Source organism: Stegostoma tigrinum, chromosome 30 (genome assembly GCF_030684315.1).
Source record: "Stegostoma tigrinum isolate sSteTig4 chromosome 30, sSteTig4.hap1, whole genome shotgun sequence".
Lineage (NCBI taxonomy): Eukaryota > Metazoa > Chordata > Chondrichthyes > Orectolobiformes > Stegostomatidae > Stegostoma > Stegostoma tigrinum.
The window spans coordinates 40932473-40951635 of NC_081383.1; the positions used below are offsets into that span (position 1 = coordinate 40932473).

Consider the following 19163-nt stretch of genomic DNA (forward strand, 5'->3'; position numbering starts at 1 on the left):
CAGGCATTAGCCTGAGAAACAATAAACAGTGGGCCATTCAGCATTCGATAGCACAGCAGGGTCAGTGATCATGGCTGGTCATTCAGCTCAGGATCCTGTTCTCACTCTCATCCTTTGCCCCTTAGCTGCAACGTGGGCACTGTCAGCTACTATTATCAATGCTCTAGCTCAACTGCTGTCAAAGAGGATTCTATAGGCTCAGCACGCTGGTGCTATCCTTCTCATCTTGGTCTTAGCTGTGGAATCCCATAACCTTCAGGGACTGACCCCTGCTTCTGGATAAGGGTGGGGGGAAAAACAGGGAGAATAAAGTTGATAAAACATCCCAATTGGAGGAATTCAGATCGATTAGTCCCACTAGGAAAATGCTATTAAGCAACAAATGCAAACTGCAGGCTAGTTTCTGTTCTTTCTGGTGAAGAGGTATGTGGGTCAAGGTCTATGGTTATGAAGTGGAGAAAAGTGTCAGTTGATGTTGAGCATTTGGTTAGTCTAGATTGCTGACATCCCAGTGATACCAATAAGAGACAAGGTGTCCTGGACTAAGATTTCCAAAAGACAGCCAGCTTCGCCCTGCAGTGGAACAGACAATGTGGTACTGACATGTGATTAGTTGCCAGAAGGCATACTGGCTAAAGACAAGCCCTAAGTGTGGGTCTTTCCCATTTACAGTTTGTAGTCAAGGGGCCAGAGGGGAAAGTATTCAAAGCTCACTGTCAGGTTGGAGAACACAGGGAAGGAACAGAAGTGCTTGAGTGGATAATAGCCCTCTGACAGGCTCACAGTATTCCTAAAAGTAACTAAGATTCTAGGATGTCACCACTCACCAACCATAAAACAGGTTGCTTCAACATCAGGTCAGGGCTGGGAACTCTGCAGTTCAGTAACTCCAAGCCACTCACCATTTGGTCTTCTGGCTAATTGCTGTCCCTCAAGTTGATGATTCACAATGCAACCTCACTTCTGAAGGAGACTAGGATGTTCAGTATCAGACACACCAGGGGCAGGTTTCTGTCTGGTTTATTGGTATTCAAGGGCTACAGTTCAATCTTGTGACACTGGGCACAGACAGGGCTGGCTTCTTCATTCTGTACACTGCAGCCATCACCACCAACAGCAACACCAGGAACCCAATGGCTACTCCAATCACAACAGGAGATCCAGCAGCACCTGTTGGGAGACGGAAGGTGTTGAGACATGGGAAAGGTGCTCAATGAGCTAGAGAAGAAACATCACTTACCATTCTCATTCAGCAGCTGCTTAGACTGGCTGTTCTCCTGCAACAGGAACACAACAGGACCTGGAGCACTTACCAAGGTTGCCTCGTGGAGGGGAGCACTCCTGCGTGATCCTTTTTTGGGGAAAAAGGGAGACATTACATTAGAATCCATTTTGTGAATACAGTCAGGATGCCGTATCCTTGCCAACTGGATGTAGGGGACATGGAAGATCGGGACAGAGAGGGTGGATCTCAGCTCAACAGAAAGCATCAAGGAACTCACTTGGACCACATCTGGTTGTGCAGTCATCCAGAGCAGAGGGAGAGCAAACTTCAGCACTGCAGTGTAGGTAAACCTAGGAAGGAATTTATACTCTAGTGAGCATTTTGTAGCTGGTAGCCAGGGTGTAGGACACAGAGTCAGCAAGAGATTTCATGAAGTTGGTCTCACTTCCATCAGATTGGTTACCTGCCCAGAGAGGGGCTGCTCAGACACTCCATCCAAGAAAACAAAGGTCTTCACTTCAAACCGCTTGTGATGGGCTGGGAACTGCAGGCCAGAAGAGGCATCTACTGGGTGCAGGACAGTCAGGTAGTCATCACCCTCATAGGGGCACCTGGAACAGAATGTGGTCAGTTGCTCGTTAGTTTGAGACCATCCAAAGGAATAATTTATTAACAAAATTTCAGCTCAAGTATTTGAAACAATCACTGAAACCAATTTTGAAAGTCTATGGGGATGGGGGTAGGCAGGATAGCATGAGGGAGAGTTACCATTGCTAAGGAAGAGGATGTCAAACAAAAGTCAGGTCAATAGTGTCAAGTAATAATTAGACTTGATGTTTAATGTCTGGTGACCAATGTGTCTGCTTTTAGACTGTTGCAAAGTCCCAGCACATGGCACAAACTGATGGCAGAGGCAAGTAAAACCGATTGGTCTGTTCGCCCTGAGACTGTGCTGAAAGCTGACAGTCCTTCATTGTAGTCCACAAGAAGGTGGAGATAACATTTGTGATTGGAGGAAACTGAAGCAGAGTTGATGGAGGGCAGCCTGCAGTCACATATAGGATTCAAGAAAATATTTGACAAGGTGTCACATTACAAAGGAGAGAGTCATACCAGGCACCTTGCAGTGTTGGGGGGGGTGGGGGGGCAATGTTGCAGTAATCAACAATTGATCATCTTACCATCAGGTACAGATGGTTTAAGCAGTGGGGACTTGCAGTCATTGCTGTGTGGATTGATTTAATCTTCAGAATTAGGGGATTTCACAGAGTGAATGTTGAAGAAATGCTGCTTGAGAGAATGGTTTGAAGTAGGAAGAGCCTAGCACAACAGGTGTTATTTTAAGATGCGCAGCACTTTATTCAGCCATTCTAAAAAGGTCACAAACCAACCTGGAGATTGAAATAAATGGCACAGAGGGCCCAAAGTGTGACACTTACTGTGGCTTTGGCCCAGGCCCACAAATCTCACTGATACTCTTCTGTAAAAATAATCTTTAAATCCACACTCATTTCAAGGCCAGTCTTTCCATTCAGAGTCCTTACCCATCCACCAGGAGGCTCCACTGCTCCTCATGGTCAGGGGCAGGCACAGGGGTAGCCCAGCAGTCATGCAATCTCAGCACAATCATTGGGTCAGTGCGATCCTTCACACGAACCTCAACAAACACTGACTCCCGAAGGATCCTCTCAATGGGGTAGTCACTGTCCTTGTACCACAGCCTGTAGTTGCCATCTGACAGAAACAAGGAGAACAAACCAGTCACTCCCTGAAGGAATACATTCCTAGTGCTCTATTACCTGGGTAGCACTACCTTTTGCTATTCGCAGTTCCAGCCTCAGGATCCCATCTTCAGAAGCAGCTGGTGGTGGAGGGAGTGTGTAAACTGAGACATTGATTTGTAAGCCAGCCTCATGCTCCCCCTTGTACTTGCACTGGACGTGCAGGCTGTCGAGAGACACAAAGAGGTGGTGGAGTTTCAGTCCGTAACCCTTCCCTCTACACAACAAACTCCACTGCCCTCTCACCTGAAGGTGCTGTCCCTGGTTATTGAGCCCTGTGGTCCCATCTGAACCATCCTCTTCCCCAAGATGTCTGTTTCATACACAAAGCTGCCAGTCTCCTCCTGCAATGGAGGGCACTGATTAATAGTGAGCTGGCTCATTCAAAAGGGACAGAATGCCAGACCGTCCAATACTCACCCGCTGGGTCGAGCCACAAGAGGTAATTGGGAAGCGGAAGGCTACAAGTTCCTCTGTGATGAGCTTAGGCCTGCACTCAGCTTCTTGTCCATCTTTCACGTACAGAGATGACAGGTTGAGGGCAGGACGGGTCAGGTTCCTGGCGATAGCTACAATGAACTGGCCATCTGCTGTACACACTGCAAGAGTGAAAAGGTTCAGTTTCACATTGGTGGCCTCCAGTCAGACAGAAGGATCAAGATTCAATGACCCAAAAATTAACAGTTATGCTACTGGGAATCTGGTCTGAATTGTTTCAGCTCTAATGCAGCAAAAGCCTTAAAGGCAGATTGAAGCACACACTATGGTGCGAGACAATGTCAGCTCCATGGCCACAAGGCCCACATGCAGTAGTGTCTGGAACTGACTGAGCAACATCAGCCTGTCCATCACTGCTCCAAACCATGGGCATCTTATGGGAGAAATGTTCAAGGGGTATGTAAACAGGAATTGTATTGAGGATCACTAGTGTAGAGGGAAAATATGGTCAATGGCCTGAATGGGCTATGCATCCAAAAAAAAAAAAAACTGGGATTTGTGTGCACAAAGGGACATCTGCATGAAAGCTGACCCAGCGACAGACCTGCTGAACCCAGCTGTGTCAGGTCTCTAGTGATGACAGTGCAGTGAGCTACAGCTTCTCTTCTTTCCAGATCTATTCATTCCAAAGAGTAGAAAGTCCCAGCTAGCAAAGCTATTATACATGAACTGAAACCAAGTCCTCAGGTCATGCAACAGATCCATCTGCGTGGTGTACCATGAATTGTGCAACGAGCAAACCTTCATCTAGTCTTTAGGCCAAAGCCGGATGTGTTTGAAATGGGAAGAAACCAGGGACCATACTAAATGCAGAATCCTGCCTGGTGTCATTGTCACAAATATTGGAGCAGAGATGCTCAGAATGGGGCTGGATTAAAACATGGACACAAAAACCAAACTGTCATGAAGAATCATTGTCGCCTAAAAAAGTGTCTTCACGAGCTGCTCCCTGACAGGAGTAGAGCCAAACAAACAGTTGCAGGAAAATATTGGAGTGTTTCAGTACAACAGCACACCACTCCAGTGTTACTGGCTGTAACAGGGAGAAACGTCGATGTCCAACATTCAACTTCACCCAAAAACAACCAATCCAGCTGGTGAGTTGGGGTTCCTGGCAGCATCTACATCCAGCAGAGACTCAGAGGTGGCAGTCAAGGGGAATTTGGGCAGGAACAGGATCTGGCAGCAGCTGCCTTGGAGAGGTGGGCCTGAAGCAGATTCATGGAAGTGGCTAGTTCAGGCTGGTTCAGTACCTGGTGGTAACAAAGTGTGAAGCTGGATGAACACAGCAGGCCAAGCAGCATCTCAGGAGCACAAAGGATGACATTTCGGGCCTTAACCCTTCAGAGAGGGGGATGGGGAGATGGAACTGGAATAAATAGGGAGAGAGGGGGAGGCAGACGAAAGATGGAGAGAAAAGATGATAGGTGGAGACGAGAGTATAGGTGGGGAGGGAGGGAATAGGTCAGTCCAGGGAAGACAGACAGGTCAAGGAAGCAGGATGAGGTGGTAGGTAGGAAGGAAATGGAAGTGTGGTTAATGTGGGAAGGAAGGGTTGGGTGAGGGGAAGAGCAGGTTACAGAAGCAGAGACAGGCTGGGCAGGTTTTGGGATGCAGTGGGGGGGGGGGGGGAGAGAAGAGGGGGAAGGGGGGAGGAGAAGATTTTGAAGCTTGTGAAGTCCACATTGATAGCATTGGGCTGCAGGGTTCCCAAGGAGAATATATGAGTTGCTGTTCTTGCAACCTTCGGGTGGCATCATTGTGGCACCGCAGGAGGCCTATGATGGACATGTCGTCCGAGTTGAAATGGTTCGCGACTGGGAGGTGCAGTTGTTTATTGCGAACCGAGTGGAGGTGTTCTGCAAAGCGGTCCCCAAGCCTCCGCTTGGTTTCCCCAATGTAGAGGAAGCCACACTGGGTACAATGGATACAATATAGCACATTGGCAGATGTGTAGGTGAACATCTGCTTGACATGGAAGGTCATCTTGGGGCCTGGGATGGGGGTCAGGGAGATGGTGTAGGGCAAGTGTAGCAGTTCCTGTGGTTGCAGGGGAAGGTGCCAGGTGTGGTGGGGTTGCAGGACAGTGTGGAGCAGACAAGGGAATCACCAAGTGGTCTCTCCAGAAGAGAGAGAGAAGGGTCAGGGATGGAAAAATAGCTTGGGTGGTGGGGTCAGATTGTAGATGACAGGAGTGTCAGAGGATGATGCATTGTAACCAGAGGTTGGTGGGGTGGTATGTGACAACAAGGGAGGTGGGGGGGGGGGGAAATCTTCTGGGGGCAGTTGCAGGGTAAGAGGGATGTGTTGCAGGAGACAGTCAAGGGCATTCTCAACCACTGCAGGGGGAAAAGTTGCAGTCCTTGAAGAAGGTGGACATCTGGGATGTGCAGGAGTAGAATGCCTCATCCCAGGAGCAGATGCACAGGAATTGGGAATAGGGGATGGAATTTTTGCAAGAGGGTGGAGGAGTGCCTGCATTGGTGAGGCAGAGTGAGGACTGTGGCAAGGGTCAGTAAGGACAAAATGGTGCCCAAGAGCAACATGGCAAGGGGATTGGTGCCTGATCACCAGGCCCACAGCAGAGTGCAGAATGACTGCAAGAGTCACTTTTCCCTGCCTTCGTATTTGGTTTGATTTTCCCAACTAAGACAGTGCCACTGTGCAATCACAACTAAAATTCAATTCAGAACTGAAATACCAGTTCCACAAGCCAACTACAACTGTTCAGTGGGGATCAGACAACAGTCCTGCAGAGGCCATTCAAACAACCTACAGATGGAACAATTATATGGTCAGCCTCACTGCCGAGGACAAAAATCAGTCTTGCAATTACATTTCTTTGAAGGACCATTCATTCCAGACAGTGATCATTCCTCCAAATCATCCCTGATCATTAACATTTCAGTGGTTGAAAGTTTGTTATTTCTACAACTCGAGGGAGGCCAACAAAAAAAAAACCCAACAGAACCGCAGATGTTGTAAGTCAGGGACAAAAACAAAAAAGTGGCTGGAAAAGCTCAGCAGGTCAGGCAGCATCCGCTTAAAAAAAGAATCAGAGTTAAACTTCCGGGTCGGGTGACCTTTCGTCATAACATTAGCCATCAGCAAGCCAACCAGCCACTGCAATCGGGACCATCCGCTACTCTACTAGACAGACACAGTCACATTGCTGCGTTACTTTCTCAGGCACAGGTGAGTTTGCCTCCCTCCCACTGACACCCACAAACAGTCCTTCACCATTGTACAAGGAAACAGGAACAAAGTCCTTGCTGATCGCTTCAGTGTCGGGCTCATTTACTCGCTGTGGGATCCGGGAGGTGGGTGCTGCTTACCCGGGCTCTCTCTCAGGTTGTAGAAACACGGCTGCCCACTGAGGCTCGGTGACTCAAAGAAGCAGCCCCGCTTGATACAGTCAGTGCTGCTGATAGCGGGCGGGCCACACGGCAGCCTCCAGGCCGGCTCGGGGTCACGCACAGCAGAGGCCAGGAGGGGCAGAGCGGCCCACAGGCCCAGCCAACACAACAAACAATGTCCCATCGCGCTCCCTGAAGCTGTGCAGGGCCCTGAGCACCAGCCCGCTTTATAGACAGCAATTGGTGAGGAGCCAATCGCAGTTTAGCCGCTTCCTGCCCCACGGGGTTTTACTGCAGTTCCCAGTAAATCGATTCATTCTGTCGAGTTGATTGCAATCTCTAAACAGCCTCTGAACACGCGGCTTATTGAACAATTAATTCCTTCCGTGTTTCATTCATTCGGGCAAACCCGAACCGCTCTTTAAACTTAACATTTCAGATCATGGGAAATTTCATTCAGGTTTGTGACACCAGGTCTATCGGTTCAGACTTTACCTGTGGGCAGCGAAAGGGAAATAAATGTGAGGGAACAAAGTACATTTGGAGGATCCCTCTTCAGAATGTGTCCTTTAGGCCGGTGCTAACGTTCCCCATGCGGCACTGCCAGCAGGCCCGCTCAGCTCCTGACCACATCACAGCCTTGGTTCACACACGGACAAAAAACGCTGAACTCCAGGGCCGAGGTGAGAGTGACAGTCGTTCACATCAAAGCTGCATTCGACCGGTTGAGGCATCAAGGAGCCTGAGCATGGACTGACTCACTCACTCTCTGGGACAGACGGATGGAGGCAGGCCCTCACTCAAGCTCCGGGAGGATGGGGGGATGCTCTGGTCCTTGGTGAACAAATGGTGCAACAGATATGATGGGCCAAATCGCCTGCTTCTCTACCTAGTTATGGTTTTAGGAATGGATCACCCCTTGTTTGAGAGGAATATGTCAGCAAGTTATTAGCTGGAAAGTTCAAATTTCCTAATCTCATTGTTTCCACAGCTCATTTTATCGTCTGGAATGACTTTAGCTCGCACTGGAAACATGTTTCATTATTCTAGTCAGGGCTCTGCTCTTCAGGATGATATTTCACCTTTTGAATTTTCATCTGGGAGTTTATCCCTGATTTTTCTGTGCATTACGGTGTTACTGTTGAGTTTGTAACACCGATCCACAGAAAATCCACTTTCCTCTAAGATGTTGTGTCTTAAACTTGAAGACCATGAGATCTCATGGTGTAAATAGGTTGTACGGTCCATCGAATGGTGGAATGGAGATTATGGCTAATTGGAGTTCTCAACTCCACTTTCCTCCCTATCCCCATCATTTTCAGATTAACAATTCTGCCTCCCTCTGTTTAATAACCTAACGTAACCTCAACAGCTTTCTGCTGGTCATTCTCAACAGTTCATTCTAGATGCACACACCACTTCACATCTCACCTGTAATGGAACAATTGAAAGCACGAACTCAGTACCCCTGTATCACACAAAGGGAAACGGTGAGACGGGGAAAGCTGACTGAGAATCTCAGTCTTTGTAATGTTTTGAGACAAGATCAAAGGATGACGATGAACTTCCATCTGATCAGGTCCTGCTGCTGGCATGAAGATTTGGGGCCAGAGTAACTAAGGATCATGAAGAATCTGATCTAAGTCCTCCTACCGGTCTCTGATGGAAATGAAATCATTTCACGTGTTAATGGTCACAGAGATGCAATAAATGATAGTCTCAGTAATGAAAATAGTCTTCTAATTAGATCAGAAGGTGGCCATTCTCATTACACCAGGCCACTTGGATCCTGTATAAATAAGTAACTGGAAGGTATTGGTAATGGTGAAGAAAATGCCAGATCCTAGTTAGCAAGAGAGGTTGCTCAGACAGGTTGATTGTCAGTTGCACTTAATGACGCAATATCATTCCAGGAGGTTTAGTGGGAAATTAGTGCACAAATGAGGAAATTTCATTCAAATGTCAAGGAGGTTACGGGCCAATTAGTGTTTCAGCATAGGGTCACAGATTAGCAATTGTTAATTTGCTATTCAAGCCTATGTTTTACAACAAGTTTTATTTTAGAAAATGCATCGATGACATTCATTCTTCACATTGCTAAAGTTTCTCCCCCAGAGCTGTGAACATACACCCTTCATAACCTCCAGGCCATTGGTCTGACTCTGCCCATGTAGGACAGGAGCCAAATGGCTGATTGGAACCTGTGTATTACTGAGCACCCAGTCACCAGGAAGCTCTTATTTAAAAAAGTATTTGGACACCTATTGAGGACTCCTCTTGAAATTTTCTACTTTTCCATTCCTGCAAACTCATGTAGTGGGTGTTGCTGTCATACAGTAACGGTATCTTCTCTTTATGCGTTGACAAGCATGCCACTTTTGTGCTCATCTGAAAACCAGTTGCACGGCGTGGTCCCGAAACAGCCAGTTATTGTAAGATGAAGCCTTGCCACAGCTCATCTTGGTGTAAGCTCCATCACATGGATTTACTGCAACCATCCTCTTTCCTGGGAGGGATCTACAGGGCCGGCTTGGTCTCTGTCCTGGAGAAAACGCTCCTGCAATCTCATGAGAAGATAATCTCATCTTGAACAATGTTTTTTCCTTTCCATCTGCTGCAAACCCAGTCTAGCAGTGACATCCTTTAGGACTCGATCAGTAGTGCTGCTGCCAAGCCATTCTTTGTGGGAGACATTGATATTTCTCACCCGGAGTACATTCTATACCGTTTCCAGCATCACTGATTTTCCCCCAAATGGCGTGGAACATAGAAGAATATGGGTTCATGAGCCTGAAGCTGGGCACAGTCCATGGTAATCAGCAGGTTTCCTTGCCCACGTTTGACCCGACGATTGATTGACTAGTCTGCTAGACTGCTGTCCGGATTTTGGCACTTGCTCCCCGATAAGGAAGACTGTGCAGGATTATGGGGGATAAACTTATGGTTTAGTCTCAGATTTCCAGAATCCAGAGTTTATTTTGTTACTGAGTTTATCATTGTCTAAACTGTTTTTTTCCTATTCATTTGTGGGATGTGGGGGTTGCTGGCTGGCTAGCATTTCTTGCCCATCCCAAGTTGCCCTTGAGAAGGTTGTGGTGAGCAGCCTTCTTGAACCGCTGCAGTCCCCCTGCTGTGGGTTGACCCACAATGCTTTTCGGGATGGAATTCCAGGATTTTGATCCAGCGATAGTGAAGGAATGGCAATGTATTTCCAACTCAGAACAGTGAGTGACTTGGAGGTGGTGGTGTTCCGAAGTATCTGCTGCCCTTGTCCTTTGAGATGGAAGTGGTCATGGGTTTGGAAGGTGCTGTCTGAGAATCTTTGGTGAATTTCTGCGGTGCATCTTATAGACAGAGCATCGTGCTGACACTGAGCATCGATTGTGGGGGGCGGGGGGGGGGGGGTGTAGTGGATTCTTGTGGATGTGGTGTCAATCAAGCGGGCTGTTTTGTCCCGACGGTGTCGAGCTTCTTGAGTGTTGTTGGGGCTACACTCATCCAGACAAGTGGGGAGTATTCCATCACACTCCCGGCTTGTGCCTTGCAGATGGCGGGGAGGCTTCGAGGAGTCAGGAAGTGAGTTACTCACCACAGTATTCCCAGCTTCTGGCCTGCTCTTGAAACCATTCTGTTAATGTGGTGTGTACAGGTGGGTTTCTGGTCACTGGTAACCCCCCAGGTGATGATAGTGGGGGATTCAGTGATGGTAACACCATTCAATGTCAAGGGGCGGTGGTTAGATTGTCCCTTATTGGTGATGGTTATAGCCTGGCATTTGTGTGGCATGAATGTCACTTGCCGCTTGTCAGCCCAAGCCTGGATATTGTCCAGATCTTGTTGCATGTGAACATGGACTGCTTGAGTATCTGAGGCGTTATGCACAGTGCTGCACATTACACAATCATCGGCGAACATCCTCACTTCGGACCTTATGATGGAGGAAAGGTCATTGATGAAGCAGCTGAAGATGGCTGGGCCTAGGACACTACCCTGAGGAAGTCCTGGAGCTGAGCTGCTCACAACCACGGCCATCTTTGTATGCGTCAGGTATGACTCCAACCACTGGAGCATTTGCCCCCGATACCCATTGATTCCAGTTTTGCTCGGGCTCCTTGATGCCTCACTCAGTCGAATGCAGCCTTGATATCAAGGGCTGTCACTGTCACCTCACCCTCTGGAATTCAGCTCTTTTATCCTTGTCTGAACCAAGGCTATAATAGGGGCAGGAGCTGAGTGGCCCTGGTAGAACCCAAACTGGGTGTCACTGAGCAGGTGCTGCTTGATAGCACTGTTACTGACACCTTCCATCACTTTACTGATAATCGAGAGGAGACTGATGTGGCGGTAACTGGCCGGGTTGGATTTGTCCTGCTTTTTGTGTTAAACATACCTGGGCAATTTTCCACATGGTCAGGTAGACACCAGTGTTGTAACTTTACTGGAACAGTTTGGCGAGAGGAGCGGCCAGTTTTGGAGCACAAGTTTTCGGTGCTATTGCCAGAATGTTGTCAGGGCCGGTAGCTTTTGCAGTATCCAGTATCTCCAACCATTTCTTGATATCACGTGGAGTGGATAGAATTGGCTGAAGACTGGTATGCGTAATGCTGGGGACCACCGGAGGAGGCCAAGATGGATCATCCACTTGGCACTTCTGGCTGAAGATTGCTGCAAATGCTTCAGCCTTATCTTTGGCACTGATGTGCTGGACTCTTCCATCATTGATGATGGGGATATTTGTGGAGCCTCCTCCTCCTCCAGCGAATTGTTTATTTGTCTACCACCACTCACTACTGGGTGTGGCAGGACCGCAGAGCTTAGATCTGATCTGTTGGCTGTGGGAATCGCTTAACTCTGTGTCACTTTTTGCTTTTGCTGCTTGGTGTGCAAGTAGTCCTGTTTGGTGGCTTCACCAGGCTGATACCTCATCTTCAGGTGTGCCTGGTACTGCTCCTGACATGCCCTCCTGCAATCTCCATTGAACCCAATTGATCACCTGGCTCGACAGTAATGGCTGAGTGGGGAATATGCCAGGCCGTGAGGTTAAAGATTCTGGTGGAGTACAATTCTGCTGCTGTTAATGGCCCACAGTGGCTAACGGATGCCCAGTCCCAAGCTGCTAAATCCGTGCAAAGCCTGTCCCATTTAGCACGATGATAGGGCCGCACAACACGATGGGGGTTGTTCTCAATGTGAAGGCAGGACTTTGTCTCCACAAGGACTGTGCGATGGTCAGTCTTATCGACACTGTCTTGGACAGATGCAACTGTAGCTGACAGATTGGCAAGGATGAGGTCAAATATGTTTTTCCCTCTTGTTGATTCCCTCACCACCTGCCGCAGACCCGGTCTAGCAGCTGTGTCCTGTAGGACCTGACATTGAAATACCCCACACCCCCAAGAGTACATTTTGTGCCCTTGCCATCCGCACTGCTTCCTCTCAGCGTTGATCAACATGGAGGAGTACTAATCCATCAGCCGAGAGAGGATGGTATGCAGTAATCAGCAGGAGGTTTCCTTGCCCGTGTTTAACTTGAAGCCATGAGACTGCATGGAGTCCAAAGTCAATGTTGAGAACTCCTAAAGTAACACCCTCCCGCCCATATTCCACTTGCTGTCCCCTCTGCTGGGTGTGTCCTGCCTGTAGGACAGAACATATCCAGGGATGATGGTGGTGTCGGGGACATGGTCTGTAAGGTAGGATTCTGAGAACATGCCTGTGTCAGCCTGTTGCTTGACTAGTCAATGAGACAGCTCTCCCAGCTTTGGCACTAGCACCCAGGTAATAGCTAGGAGGACTTGGCAGGGTCTTGTCTGCTGCCTCGCTCCATACAGTTTCATTTCTTTGAGTCTGTGTAGTGATTGGTACATCTGAGTAACTAAGCAAGCCCTTCCAGAGGGCAGTTGAGCGTCAACCATATTGCTGTGGTCTGCAGTCCCATCTAGGCCAGACCAGGTACGGCTAGTAGATTTCCTGGCCGGAAGGGGATTAGTGAACCAGTTAGGTTTTTCCCCCTGACAATTGTTAATGAGCTCAGCGTGATCAGTAGACTCCCTAATTCCAGGCCATTTGTTCAACATTTTAAACTTCCCCATCTGCCTGCCATGGTGGGATTCGACCCCAGGTCTCCAGAAAAATCAGCTGGGTTGCTGGCTTAATAGTCTAGCAATTGTACGACTAGGCCATCACCTGCACAAGTTGTTCTGATGAGAGGTGTGACAACTCCACCAAGAATGTTCTGAATGAATAGGCCCAGGTGTCCCATCATACAGTCAAAGCAATAGAAACACCTTGTAGCTTTGTGTAGTTGCTATCTCTGGCTCTGCAAAGCTGCTTTCTGCTCCCCTGCCGCCTCGCCCTCTGGCTGGTCAGTTGGCCTCCTTGAAAGGCCTCAGATGGTTCCAGCAGCAACGTCTGCAGGTGACCCTTAATTTTAACACCTTTAATGTGGTTTTCTTCAGTCTTTGTTCTGACCACTCAGGAAGCTCCACTTAATTTGAAACAGTCATTCATTTAGACGGCACACTGCTGTTAGATGGCATAGCCTTGCTGTCTAGGTCCTCCTTTGTTTAGTAGGAAAGTTGTTGGGGTATGTCTCTTCAGACTGATTTTTTTTTAAAAATCCTCAGCCAACATGCAAAATGCAACACACCAGGCACTGTACCCAGCATCCCTTGCTGCTTGCTAAAATGCAGGCAGATTTGGCCAAGCAAGCAACCAAGAGGCTACTAATAATTGAGTGGCCTACTCAGTCTAGTGTACACACTCATCAAGAACTGTCCCTCAGTTTGTCAAATATCAGGTCAAGATCCTCCAGTCACTACAAATCACAACACTGTAGGACAAAGGACTGTCTCACCCTGTGCACTAATGTTCACAGCAAGGAGCTGATATCAGAACTACAGCATCTCAACCAAATCAGCTTTAAAAATAAATGAAGCCACCCATTCATCTGCCAACATTACTGGTAACTTCCAATGCAATAGCTGCACCACAATTATCCATTCTCTGAACAGTTCAGACTAACCCATTAGTTTGGTTACTAAAAAGAAAATGTTTTGGAATGTGCAATTGTTACTCCTTTTTCCACACATTTTGTAATTGATGAGTTTACTTCACTCCCAAAGCCTGGTTGAATTGACAACTTGAAAATGCTTCTTGGAAAGAAGTGTATCCATGAGGAAATGGTTTCTTCAAATTAAAGATGGTCATGTTCCACCAAGGGGTAACTAGTTAAGGGAAGCCTGTTTATCCCTCTTCACCTGGGGGGTGGGGGGGTTGAATGGTTTGGGAACAGTCAGAATTCTATGAGTCACAACATAGGGAATGCCTACTCTACTTACCACGTTTAACTTCCCAGCATCTTCATCCTCTGAAGAAAGGGTGATCGACAGACTTTTTTTAAAAAGCCTACAAAAGAGCAAGGTCTGTTATGCAAATGTTAACACCGATCCCAATTTAAAAACAAAAATCATACATTTGTTTGCAGACTCTTCTAGTAAATAATCCTGACTGCTTTGTCCACAAAGCAAAAGAGACACTTAAATGGCAGCTGTGATGTTCTGAAATGTACAAGCAAAGGCTGGGTGAAAAGCAACAGCATAATGCCTGCTACAGTCAAAGGGTAAGCTGTTTGCTATCAGTCACTCTTGCAGATCTAACCCACAAACATTGTCAAGCTCTCACTTAACCAGAATTGCAGATACTGGAGTCAGAGGTATTACAGGTGTTGAGTGAAAGGAACACAGGTCAGGCAGCAGAGCAAGAAAGTTGAGATTTTGGAGTCAGGACCCATGACAGTGACTTCCCTACTCCATCTCAACATTTAATATTTGAGAGCAGCTGCCAACTATACTGGTACTGTTTCCTCTGGGTGAGGTATGAGGCTTATCTTATGGTAACTGCTGCCAGATTATATCTTGCCCACTCTGGTGGGCCTGCATCTTATCAAGTACCATGATAGAGGGAATGTTGATGTGTTAGTGCAACCAGGACAGATCAAAACAGGTGCACCCAACTTGATCTAGAATAAAACCAAAACACCTAGAGATTCAGGCTGTTCCTGGGATGATCTGGCTAGAACCAACCCTGTCCCCCAATAAAACTGCTGTTAGGGCAGTACAGCGGCTCAGTGGTTAGCACTGCAGACACTCAGCACCAGGGACCCAGGTTAGATTCCAGCCTCAGGTGACTGTGTGCAGTTTGCACGTTCTCCCTGTGTCCGTGTGGATTTCCACTGCATGCTCCAGTTTCCTCCCACAGTCCAAAAGATGTGCAGGCTAGGTAGATTGGCTGTGCTAAATTGCCTGTAGTGTTCAGGGGTGTGGGGGGTTGTATGGGGATGGGTCTGGGTGGGATGTTCCAAAGAGTGCAGTGTGGACTTGTTGGGCCGAAGGGCCTGTTTCCACACTGTAGGGAATCTAGTGTAACTAACACTGAGCAGGTCCATTATCCTGCTATCTTCCAAGATGGAAGGTCATGTGATTGATGGTCAGCCACATGCAAGGGGGTGGGGGTGGAGGGGTGCAGCACAGCTACTCAGTTCAGTGTGTAGTGCACCAAAGGCCTGCCTTTCTTCCAGGTTGCTCAGAATAGAGGGACCTGCTGGGATAGTAGGGAGTGATTCCATGAACGATAGCAAGGATTCAAACCTTGAACAGAGAGGGGTGTTTACAGTCAATGCACTTGAAGAATTACATTCTTTGTCTACAAAGAGCAGTGCCTAACTCTTGCATTTTTAATATTCTGAAATGGTAATCATTGAGAGAATGGGACTCAGAGCGGGATTATGATTAAGGTCAAAGCTTCAGTTAGTTGATTTGCCCCCCTGCACCCCCACCCACTGTAGTGAGTGGCCAAGTTCAGAAAAAGCAAGAAGGGTATGTCGTTAAGTGATAAGAGACAAGGTACTTGTGGGAGTGGTGGACAGGGCAGCCTGACAGTAGCCTTGTGGTCCATGTAACCCCACAAGGGGATACTGAGCACTTGTCCAGCATGACTCATGTATCACTTTATTTACTCCTCGACTGCAGAGTAAAGAGGAGGAGTTAGGGAGTCCTTACACTAACTTTCTATATTAGAACAGATGTTCTGAAAACTAGAGAGCAGACTATACTGGAGTTGGCACGGAGCTACAGGGCAAGATCAATCATCTCAGTTAAGGCTGTTCAAGGTAGCAGTCAATGTGATGGCATGGGGGAGGGGGGTAGGGAGTGGAGGGCAAAGAAGTGGAGTTGGCAAATTAGGGGCAGGTCAATTAACATTCAGTGATTCCATTCTGGAAAGTTGTCTAGTTTTGGGAGCCATCCCTTGGGAAAAAGGGAGTGCATCCAAAAAACAAAAAAAGGGAAGAGCATAGTTATGCTTGTTCAAGATAGTAGGAACTGCAGATGCTGGAAACTGAGATAACAAGGTTTAGAGCTGGATGAACACATCAGGAACAGGAAGGCTGATGTTTCAGGCCTAGACCCTTCAAGGGTCTCAGTTATGCTGTCTATCTTGGCAATCTGAATTGGTAAGAGATTCAAGGGTACCAGAAGTGATAAAACACTGAGCCACAAATTTAACTATTTCCTTCAGTTTCAACTTGAACATTCCAGGCATTGGACAGTAACAGGTGTTTAGTATCCTCAGTGATAGCTACAGTTCAGTATCCCAGAACATGCTGGCAATCAGGAAGAGGTAAGGAGGCAAATCTTCTCAACTTGCTAGGTAAGGAGAGACTTGGAAACACGTAAATAGTTGGAGCTGCAGGCTGAGACGTGTCCAGGTCCTGAGCCTTCAGCCACCACGTGGGTACTGGATGCATGTGTTGTAATTCAACTTCTGAAATGGCCTTCACTTCAAAGGGGGGAATCAATACAAGTGACAAAAAAGCAACAGAATCCAAGGAAGCAGAGAACTACAGGCTGGAGGAGTGACCAAGGGCAAACCTGGGGTTACTGTATGCAGTGAGGAAGTACATGAGGACAGTTTAGAGGTTCAACATCATACCTTGAAATCAAGTAGTGTTATTGGAAGAGAACAGGCTGGAATTGTAGCTGAGGGCCAAGTTAGCATTAGGGTGGGTCTCATCCAGTTCAATGGAAGGCAATGTTCCCTTAGAGATGGAGGGGATTTCAAGTTAGGAGTCACCATTGGAGGCAAATTAGGTTTGAGCATCTTCAAAACATTCCCTCAGAGGAAAGTGGCCTTCAATGTTTGAAGTAGATGTGGATAGATGCCAAAGAAGAAAAGTGGGAAAGGTTTGGGGAGACAATGATATTCAAGGTTCAATGATATCAGCCTCTATTGAGAGAGGTGGAGCTGGTCTGAGCTTGAATGCACTACTCCTTGTTCAAATAAGGTCCAAGGTAGCACTGGGTGCAAGTTGGCTTTGGAAAATTCCCTGACAGTTAAATAACTGATCCAAACTAACTGAGGCAGTGCAAGCTTTGACTGATTCTGGATTAGATGGAGGCTCTATCTAACAGCATGGGTTCAGTTTCCACCCATCCCTCACTAACAACAGGATTTGCTAATTTTGGAACAGTGAGCAAACAGCACTCATGGCACATTTGTCCATCTGGTTTATTTCTGTTCAGGGTTTACAATTCATCGTGACAGGGAGACACAGCAGCAGCTCTTTGTCTCTTCACGTACACTGCAGCCACCACGACCAGCAGAGAGACAGACACCACCATGAGGCCAATGGCTACTCCATGCAGAGCCCAAGGTCTCCCAGAAACATCTGTGGGAGAGAGAGAGAGAGGGAGGGAGATCAGAGGAAGGTTTCTTTTTGCTGGAGATCACAGGTGACCTATTGCAGGGGCTTCACTTACCATTTGCTCCAAGTTGATTCTTGGCAACATAACCATTCCTTCCCAGGAGGATTGGGCCAGGTGCACTCACTACTGTCCCCTCATGGTCATGGGTACTCCTGCGCTGCCCTGTTGGAGTAAGGGCAAGATTAGGCAGTTCTGACCCAATACAGGGTGTTTGTACTAGACTTTGCTCCAAGATCAGCAATGTTTATGGAGACATCTGTACCTCTCCAGAACTGAAATTGGTGGCAGCCAGCAAGTGTTTACCACCACCCCACTTCTCAAACTGATTTTAGTGTAAATAGTGAGACCCTAATACTCAGATAGTCACTGACTTTCCCTTCAGGCTGCACTGGGCTCCAAGTGAAGAAATGCAAGCCATTAACACTGGAGATCCTTGAAATGACTGTTGTAGCTCTTAGAGACAAGTACTTCAGGGAAGTGTACATAACCATTGTACCTTCAAGATGAAGTGGAGTGCCTGGTTCATATTACACTTCGTTCCCTGTTGTTCTACCCCTTAGCTAGGAGGGCCAGGTAAATCATTCACAAGATGTCATCTTGTTAAATTCCTTCACATACAGCTAGGCAGGTTCTTGCTCTAGGCCCATATCACCAGAGCTTCAGATCAGTGGCATACATTCTTATCTGTGACCATTAAGTCCAGGCCTTCAGTTTGTGGGCATGGGGTGGAAGAAGAGCAAGTCAATGTTTTAAAAGAGATGGCACCTTTCACTGGGCATACACAACGGATTAAGCCTCAGGCAGGCCAGCTGGAATTCCTTACATTAGTCCAAGAGGAAAACTGGAGCAGATGCCTTCCCAATTCAGGACATTCAGCTCCTACCATTTGGAAACATGGACTGACCAGATTGGGATCTGAACCTCACTTGCTTGTGGGATGGGGGCCTTGGCAATGGTGGCTTTCATTACCCATCCCTAGTTGGGTAGGGGCAGGTGCTACCTTCAGGAACTGTCACTGAATGTGTGCACCACCCAACCCATCATGCCTAGAATCTGCCTTAGTAGGCCTGCTACTGAATTGCAGTCCTGAGGACAACCTTGCCCTTCAGAGGAGATTGTTAAACTGACTAGCTCCAGGCAGAGACTCCTTGAGGAGCCACCTTCAGAACCATTCAGCCTTGGACCCATTATGATCACTTCATTCTAAACACAGGAGAGGTTCAACTTTTCAGGATACATCATGGCAGGATGGGCAGCTTCCTGACTGTTCCTACGCAGTTGTAGGAAGTTAGCGACCTAGCCTTGGTGTGAAGTCCTGTTGAGACCTCCTGCCATACATTCTGTGCAGTGGTTGCTGCACCTGCAAACAGTTATGATCCATTTAATGGAAGGCATAGAAAGCCCTTCACTACTGCTGTTATTTTGCCCAGAACATGCTGTTTTCGTCTTCCTGCTAAAAGTAGAAGAGCTCATTCTACAGTTCAGTCCTCCTGCATTTGTGCAGATTTGCCATTACGTCCCAGTGTTCAGGGAGTGGGCA

The 19163-nt window shown here is 47.5% G+C and overlaps 1 protein-coding gene across 1 annotated transcript; it reads right to left on the reverse strand.

Moving 5' to 3' along the window:
• Positions 1–1428: 1428 nt before the first annotated feature.
• On the reverse strand, positions 1429–18811 carry LOC125450312 (zona pellucida sperm-binding protein 4-like). Its single transcript, XM_059638540.1, has 6 exons — positions 18721–18811; positions 17678–17785; positions 3427–3605; positions 2770–2924; positions 1689–1836; positions 1429–1575 (listed from the first exon to the last, which is right to left on the reverse strand). The coding sequence occupies exons 1-6, from the start codon at positions 18809–18811 to the stop codon at positions 1477–1479; spliced, it is 780 nt and encodes a 259-aa protein (XP_059494523.1). The 3' UTR covers positions 1429–1476.
• Between the last annotated feature and the right edge of the window lie 352 nt (positions 18812–19163).

Excerpts from the sequence above, each read along its gene's own strand:
- LOC125450312 (XM_059638540.1), bottom strand. The coding sequence starts at position 18,811 with ATGGGTCCAAGGCTGAATGGTTCTGAAGGTGGCTCCTCAAGGAGTCTC. Across the intron at positions 17,786-18,720 it reads AATCTCCTCTGAAGGGCAAG|GGCAGCGCAGGAGTACCCAT; the intron begins GTTGTCCTCAGG and ends TTACTCCAACAG. Across the intron at positions 1,576-1,688 it reads AGCAGCCCCTCTCTGGGCAG|GTTTACCTACACTGCAGTGC; the intron begins GTAACCAATCTG and ends ATTCCTTCCTAG.